The sequence below is a fragment of the Oryzias melastigma genome, linkage group LG22, assembly GCF_002922805.2.
Source record: "Oryzias melastigma strain HK-1 linkage group LG22, ASM292280v2, whole genome shotgun sequence".
Lineage (NCBI taxonomy): Eukaryota > Metazoa > Chordata > Actinopteri > Beloniformes > Adrianichthyidae > Oryzias > Oryzias melastigma.
The window spans coordinates 144,859-152,403 of NC_050533.1; the positions used below are offsets into that span (position 1 = coordinate 144,859).

Genomic DNA, 7,545 nt, shown 5'->3' on the forward strand with positions numbered 1-7,545 from the left:
CCAGAACAGAATCTTGCCATGCAGCTGGATCTTTATTGAGTTCAGATTTTGATTAATTTACTGAAAACATCAAACATGAATGTTCAGACAGTTGGACTTGAACTGGCCTCAAACATGAAAGACTAGCAGAAAAAAGTTGGATTTATATCGAAGTAGAAGCAGAGAATCGTCTTTATCTTGAACTTTATTACTCCAAATATCAGCGTCATGGAGGGCTGTGGGCCCAGAAACCGTTCATCACTTCAGTTTCCATTTTCTTTGCTGGCTTCTTCTGATCATTTATTTTATCAATAATACATTTCTTATGTTTCACTTTATGGATAAAAACTGTGTTTGTTCATCTCTTTGTTCATCTTTGTTCATCCTAAATGGAACTGTCATCGTTCTGAAGGACAGAGGCAGCAGAAACAACTCATTCCACTTTTTATGAATCACAGACATTTATCATCATTTTATACACGATAATAAATGTCATGATCTCAGATCCTCAACTTTGTTTTTATTGAATCTTCAGCCTAAATAAATTCTTAAGTTTCCAGTTTCCATTAAAAAATGCTGTTTGAAAAAGATTGATCGTTGTAATGTACAAACAATAGTGGGCGGGGCCACAAGCTCCCTGTTCCACCCATTCCATGACCATCTTAGTTTTCCTGGTCTGAGCTGGAATCTGGATCAGAACCGCACGGCTGATGTTTCTGTTACACGCGGTGTGAGGGGCTGTAAGCTAGTGGGAGAGAGTGTAAACAAAGGGATGATGGGATATCAGCAGAGGCTTACTCCACCCCAACCTCCTACCCCCAACTCAGAGTGGAATTTCTGATGGACAGCTGCCGCTCTGCAGATACTATGTGTGATTCTGAACTCCTCCCACTTCTCACTCCCCGACATCCTCCTAACAGGAAGATGTGAGAAGAAGTGGGCGTGTCCGACTTCCTTCCCTGTGCACTATTTGGTGTGTTTGTCATTGTGTGTTCGAATCTACAATTCCAAAATCCAGTGCGCTAGAAATTTCCCAGAAGTCCTTGCAAAAATCTAACGTGAATTAATGCTTGTTACATTAGCAAATATAGACCACAATGCATTGCAGGCAAACAATGTGTTTTTCTTAACAAACCGTCCATGTTTTCATCATCAGAACACCGTGGAGTCATCAACAAACGTCGTGAAATGTTCGTATTGAAGAGATTTTCACTTCAGATGGAATCTGTGACATCACAACGAAGAACCGTAGTGAGCATGGCGTCTGAATTGCTCTGACCCCGGATTGTCCTGCTGTTGTTTGGGATTTGGGGAGGAATTCAGACAGAGCCACTCTCTTCATATTTGGAGGTTACTCCCACTCAATGATGTCATCATTAGTCATCTACGTTAGCATGTAGCTGCTAGCACCCGTTAAACACATAACATTTCCTACATTTCAGTGTAAACCTCAGTTCTGCAGAGCACTCCCACATAAAGACATGAGTTTCTCCTCCCTCACGGTGGAGGGAAACCTGCGACGTTCCTCCTTAAAACCATCCATTTCAGACGCCGCTGGCGCTCCACAGACCATGTGGTTAGAGGAGCAGGGAGGAGCCATAGGGCATGAACCCGGTCTCAAAGACCTCAAGGGGTTTCAGATACAACATCACACAGCAGTGACCTCAGTGGGCTTCATCCCGAGCAGATCCAGAGATGATCGGAGCGCAAAGGAACTTCAGAGGCTGAAATCAGGTTTGGTGGTTTTTATTATTTGAGCTTAAATAGAGAACATCGTTTTAATTCAATCCTAAAACCTTTTTGTCTGGAGGAAAGTGAAAGAAAATGTTTTGGATTTCCATCAGCAGAATAACAAACCGAGAGGAGGAGGAGCTTCCCCTGCTCCGCCCTCTCTGAAATTTGACCTTTAGTCCTTAAAGGAACCGACTGTTTGGTCCTTTAGGGAAGCTAGAGCCGCAGATGTCCGTAGATCTTGAACCAACAGACCTCTTGGAGGCTCAGAAAGCTTGTCTCTGATTGGATCCCAGACCAAGAGGCTCCGCCCCTCCAGACTTCAGAACTTTGCCTGTTTCAGTTTGTCGATGTGGAAGCAAAGCTTCAGCGCCGGGCCGAGTTTCAGACCCAGGTACTTCATGATCATGTCGCTCTTCAGGAGCAGCAAAGCGTTTCCATCAATCTCCTGAGGAAAGTAGGAGGAGCCAAATACATCAGATGCACCCCAGCAGGGGGAGGAGCCAGACCAAGAATGGACTTACGTGTTTCCTGAAGACATCGGCGTGGGGGCCCAGAGCCTGCGGGTCCGTCTCCCGGATGAACCAGACCACGTCATCCACAGACCATGTGGACGGGTCCTTGCTGCGCGGGACTTTGGAGTCCTGCGTCTCCGGAAACGCGCCGTAACCTAGAAGAAGGAGAACCAGATCTGTAGGAAGCAGCAAAGATCTGAGACCGCCAGACCTGTGAGGGTCCCACCTGTCCGGTTCCCTTCTGGAAACGTCTTCGGGCTGGTGGCTGGCAGAGCCCGGAACCTGAAGGAGGACTTTGGAGAGTAGGACGAGCTGATGGAGCTGAAGGGAGGATCCTCCACGTCCCCAGAGTAGCGCTTACCGTCAGCCTGCTCCGCGTGGAAGTCCTCCGTCATGGAGGCTTCTGCAAAGACAGCGTTCATGACATCTGTGCGCTCCAGAAGCTCTGCTGACGGAGCCCTACCTTCAGGGTGGTAGGACCCACCACCGCGCTGGGTGAAGGGCTCGTCGCTGAAGAGGTTCTCGCAGTGCAAACTGCGGCACAGCTTCTTCAGGAACCGCAGAACGTAGTCGATGCTGTTGACCACAGGGAGACTCAGGAGGTGCTGCTTCCCGTCAAACGTGGCTGCAGCGACAGAAGCAGAACACTCAGCCCGCGGCTCAGCAGAACCCTCGCGGTGGAACACCGGGACCGGTTCTGAGACCTGAGATCTTCTCTCCTCCGTAGCCCTGCGTCAGCAGAGTGAAGACCGTCTTCTGCTGGAAGGCGCTGTCGATGCAGCCTTGCACGGCCTGCTGCAGAACCACCGATGGTCTGTCCGGCCCAAAGTGACCCGGCAGCAGCTGGATCTTCTTCCTGTCCAGGTTTGGACCTGTGTGGGCCTGCTTGTTGATGTAGATGCAGACTAAGAGAGGAGCGGGAGATGAAAACTCAATCAGTTCTGAAAGTTCATTCAGCAAGTGGAGAAGGACGAGGTGAGGGCGGAGTCACAGCTCGTGGTCGAAAGGTCACTGAAGGGTCCGTTCGTACCTGTGAGCACCTGTGGAGTCGCAGAGTGTGGAACAGTCGCAGCGTCCTGAGGAATGGAGCTCATGTCCGGCTCCGGAGTGCTGCTGGGGGGGGAGATGGCGAGTGGAGTCATGAGCATCCGGGATTTGAGCTGCAGACAAAAAACGAATCTTTACAGGAAAAACTTCTGACGGAAAAGTTCTTAAACCACAACATCACGTATGGTTAACATAAACATCATGTATGTTTAACATAAACATCATGTATGTTTAACATAAACATCACGTATGGTTAACATAAACATCATGTATGTTTAACATAAACATCATGTATGTTTAACATAAACATCATGTATGTTTAACCACAACATCACGTATGTTTAACATAAACATCACGTATGTTTAACATAAACATCACGTATGTTTAACAACAACATCACGTATGTTTAACATAAACATCACGTATGTTTAACATAAACATCATGTATGTTTAACCACAACATCACGTATGTTTAACATAAACATCATGTATGTTTAACCACAACATCACGCGTGTTTAACCACAACATCATGTATGTTTAACATAAACATCACGTATGTTTAACCACAACATCACGTATGTTTAACATAAACATCACGTATGTTTAACATAAACATCATGTATGTTTAACATAAACATCACGTATGTTTAACATAAACATCATGTATGTTTAACATAAACATCATGTATGTTTAACCACAACATCACGTATGTTTAACCACAACATCATGTATGTTTAACGACTAGATTATGTATGTTTAGATAAAACTGCAGAAAAGTAATCAAACGTTCAACATTTTGCAGCAGTTTGCAGGTGTTTCTCAGGACGACAGTCTTTTTTATTCTGCATCTGTAAAGAAGCTGCAGCTGAACGCCTCATCCTGCACGGCTGACCTTGAAACCCGGCTTTCTCCCCCTTTTCTTGTGCACTTTAAGGGGAGGGAGCCCGTCAGAGTAGTGGTTTGGAAAATCCATCTTGGTGACGTTGCGGAGGGGGGGTCTGCCCCTCTTCCTGCCCGGTATCTTCCCTGATGACTGGGTAGGGATGAAGGAGGGGGCCACCGCAGCTGCCTGCATGTCACTGTTGGTGCTGCCCGGTTTGTGCGGTCCTGCAGCCGGTCCACTCATCTGGAGCTGCAGACAAAGGAAGAGCCGGTGAGCTGCAGGGAGACGCTCTGTGGAAGCCTCAGCGGCTCAGAGGGAGGAGCAGCTTCAGCAGCATGACAGCAGCAAAACACAAGGCTGTCGTCGAAGGCTAAAGCCTTCAGAATAAAGCCAAATTCATCAAAATAAAACAACAATCTGGCTCCTGCACACACCACTGCTGCATCGGCTGCTCACCCCGCAGACATCCGATTAGACTAATGCATTCAGCAGTGGCTGGGGGGGTGGGGGGCGACTTCACCATGGCTACCCAGCTATGAATTACCATCATGATGCCAGCTTCAGCTCTAACAGAGGATCAGGAACGCTGCACGCCTGTGAGCAGCGCAGCGACTGAAACCTGGTCCTGCAGATGCTCCTCTGACGGCTTCGGTTCCGGACGGGACCCGACGTGGACTCACCATCAGAGCAGACGAGGAGGATCTCCTTCCTGTCTCCGTCTGCAGCAGCAGAGCCCGGATCTGAGAGCGGCTTCCACCGTGACACCGAGAGCGAGCGTGTGCAGAGAGGGGGTGGGATGGGCCCCGCTGTTGTCATGGCAACAGGCCAGTCAGCCCCTGCGACAGCGTGCGCGGCTTCTGTGAGGGAAATGTTTGCATAGTTATGGACTTTTCCATCAAGGTTTTAAATGTTTTCTGATCTGATATTTGATCCAGTCGTGTTCAAAGAAACGTCTAAAAGTCTTTTTTATTTCTTCTCTTTTCATTAGTCTTAACAAAAAGAGAACATCAGTTTGTGTTTCACATCAGCACCTCCTGCCTGGTTGCCATGGCAACATTAAAAAAAGTTGTTGCTTTTTAATAGTAATCCTTTGTTGTGCCGTTTCTTTGGACTTAAACCAGAAATTATTTTGACAAAAACAATCAAATTCGTTTTAGAATTTATTTTTGGAGATTGAGGCGACGTAAAACGGGATTCCAGAATTCTCCCATACAATAACATTTTTAAAGACAGCACCATTTAGAAATACATTCCAAACAAAACTATCGTTGAAGACTTTACACGACGTAAAGAGAAGTCCAACGGCACGGTCATCACAAAGATATTCCAGCTGATTCTTTTTTACCCCAAAATGGATGGAAACAACGTAATACAGCAACAGCGTAAATGTCTCTGGGGAGTTCAAATGTTTACAAATCGTAGAAAAACAAACAAACAAAAATACAAACATATAACACACGAGATAATAAAAAAACACTAATCCAATAACCTTCAGACTTCAAGAAACTTTAAAATGTTCAAAAATAACTTTGTTGGATATCCTTTTTGGTTTTGAAGCTGTTTGATGATGTTCCAGTTCTGATTGATTTCATTAAAACGTCTTGGCATCCGGGTTTGGAGTTGGACCACTCGGCTTTATGAATGTGGAATCTTGCCAATAATAAAAACAACTGTGTAATAAAAATAAAATCTTTGTCTGCTTTGTCAGTAACCCAGAATCATTTCTTTATCTAAAGACGTTTACAGTTTATTTAGTTATATTTCCAGTATAATTTCCAACTTCCATCCAAACATATTTGTATGTCTGCAGTCACAAACAGATGATAAATGTTTCCTCTGGAGTCCCACAGAACGAACAGGATTGGTCCATGTCGACAGCAAATCTACTCAGTGTATTTACCAGGATATATACAATGTGATGTTTTATAAGACAACTCTTTTACCTTGTTATTCAAACGGTACTTAGTTAAACATAAGTCCACAAATGTCCAATACAATCTCCCAGCAGGTCAAGTTGTGGAAAAGAATCTGCTTATTGGAAACTGAATCAACATAAATGTCCACATCCGCCAAAACCTCAGAGTTCTTCATCGACTGATGTTACAAATCCCGTTAGTTTAACCTCGTTATGGGTCCAGATCCCACCGTTAAGGGAAACATCCCTGTTGTAGCGGGAGGGTTACACAGAGCACACTGGTTGGAATGGCGTCGATGCTTCTGTCGCTCCCTGCTGGCTGACGGCGGAACACTTCCGGCCGCCCTGTCTTTGCTAATAAAGTTTTGAATCCAAGATGGCGCTGCGGACGGCTCGCTCAGCCCGGGCGGTTCTCCCGCGGCTCCTCGTGAAGGGTTTCTGCTCCAGAAAGCCGCGGGAGTTTCTGCCGGACCTCTGCCGCCGGGGTGAGGCTACGGCTCGGTTCGGGTCGGTTCGGGAACGTGATTACGGACTGTGTTCTGAGTTCAGCTCCTCAGTATTGAATGTGTGAATGAAGAGGGACAGTTCGGATTTGACCTTCGACAGATTCCAGTCCAGTTTCTGAACATCTCTGAGGATTTCTGTGATCTTTGGGTTCAAACGTGTCTCCTCTGATCTTCTGTTCGAGCCTCCTGACGGTCCTCTGACCTCTGACCTGTCCTTCCTGACCTCTGACCTGTCCTTCCTGACCTCTGACCTGTCCTTCCTGACCTCTGACCTGTCCTTCCTCCTCCTGAAGCCTGAGGTCTTCCTCTCCATCCTTCAGGTGTGTCTGCAGCGGCGGCGGGCAGCTGTGGCGTTGGCGCCGGCTTCAGCGGGCCTCTGGATCATTACAGCTCTCTGATCCGGGACGGGGTTCTGCGGGACGACCAGCACCAGCGAGCCGTGCTGCAGAAGCTGGAGCAGCTGCAGCGGCGCCTGAGAGGATACAGCAACGCGCCGGCGTCCGTCCTCGCCAGGGTGAAGGCCACATTCTCCTCTGGGGTCCAATCGAAGTGCTGGTCCGGTTCTGCTTGTTAGTTCTGGATGCGTTCTGATGGGCAGAACAAAGTCTCTCTGTGACTTTCGCTCTGCTGTCAGGCTGACTGATGTTTGATGAAAAGAAGAAAGTCCTCAGAAAGACGTCTGAACCAGACGGAACCAGAACAGGATTAGAACCAGAACCATGTGGATCAGAGATAGCGGGGTGGGGGGGTCCTCATGCAGCCTTCTGTTCTGACCTTATCTTCTCTCCCCCAGTTCTTCACCAGACCAAAGACCCCCAAAGGTTTCTACATCTACGGAGACGTCGGTAAGAGTCCTCAGGTGTGACAGGCTGTTCTCTGTGACCCCGCCTCTGTTTTTATGACCCCGCCTATGTTTCTATGACCCCGCCTCTGTATCTATGACTCCGCCTCTGCTTCTATGACCCC

General features: G+C 47.3%; 2 protein-coding genes across 4 annotated transcripts in view; one reads left to right on the forward strand and one right to left on the reverse strand.

The window, feature by feature from the left end:
• Positions 1-13: 13 nt before the first annotated feature.
• LOC112156611 (sex comb on midleg-like protein 4) lies at positions 14-6,412 on the reverse strand. 3 transcript variants are annotated; one of them, XM_024289036.2, is made up of 9 exons: positions 6,281-6,412; positions 4,839-5,015; positions 4,168-4,407; positions 3,256-3,385; positions 2,930-3,130; positions 2,689-2,850; positions 2,452-2,628; positions 2,235-2,380; positions 14-2,158 (listed from the first exon to the last, which is right to left on the reverse strand). In XM_024289036.2, the coding sequence occupies exons 2-9, from the start codon at positions 4,839-4,841 to the stop codon at positions 2,033-2,035; spliced, it is 1,185 nt and encodes a 394-aa protein (XP_024144804.1). In that variant the 5' UTR covers positions 4,842-5,015; positions 6,281-6,412; the 3' UTR covers positions 14-2,032. The 3 variants fall into 3 exon arrangements, with proteins under 3 accessions (XP_024144804.1, XP_024144730.1, XP_024144653.1); XM_024288962.2 differs by having other exon boundaries at positions 6,102-6,304; XM_024288885.2 differs by lacking the exon at positions 6,281-6,412 and having other exon boundaries at positions 4,703-4,844.
• A 5-nt stretch (positions 6,413-6,417) lies between these two features.
• The window catches only part of afg1la (AFG1 like ATPase a), a 7,774-nt gene continuing 6,646 nt past the window's right edge, over positions 6,418-7,545 (forward strand). The window contains exons 1-3 of the mRNA XM_024288828.2: positions 6,418-6,558; positions 6,900-7,093; positions 7,373-7,424. Coding sequence (XP_024144596.1) covers positions 6,450-6,558; positions 6,900-7,093; positions 7,373-7,424 — 355 coding nt within the window. The 5' untranslated portion in view covers positions 6,418-6,449. The remainder of the gene's footprint in view (positions 6,559-6,899; positions 7,094-7,372; positions 7,425-7,545) is intronic.

Excerpts from the sequence above, each read along its gene's own strand:
- LOC112156611 (XM_024288885.2), bottom strand. Across the intron at positions 3,131-3,255 it reads GACTCCACAGGTGCTCACAG|TCTGCATCTACATCAACAAG; the intron begins GTACGAACGGAC and ends CTCCTCTCTTAG. Across the intron at positions 2,851-2,929 it reads CGGAGGAGAGAAGATCTCAG|CCACGTTTGACGGGAAGCAG; the intron begins GTCTCAGAACCG and ends CTGTCGCTGCAG.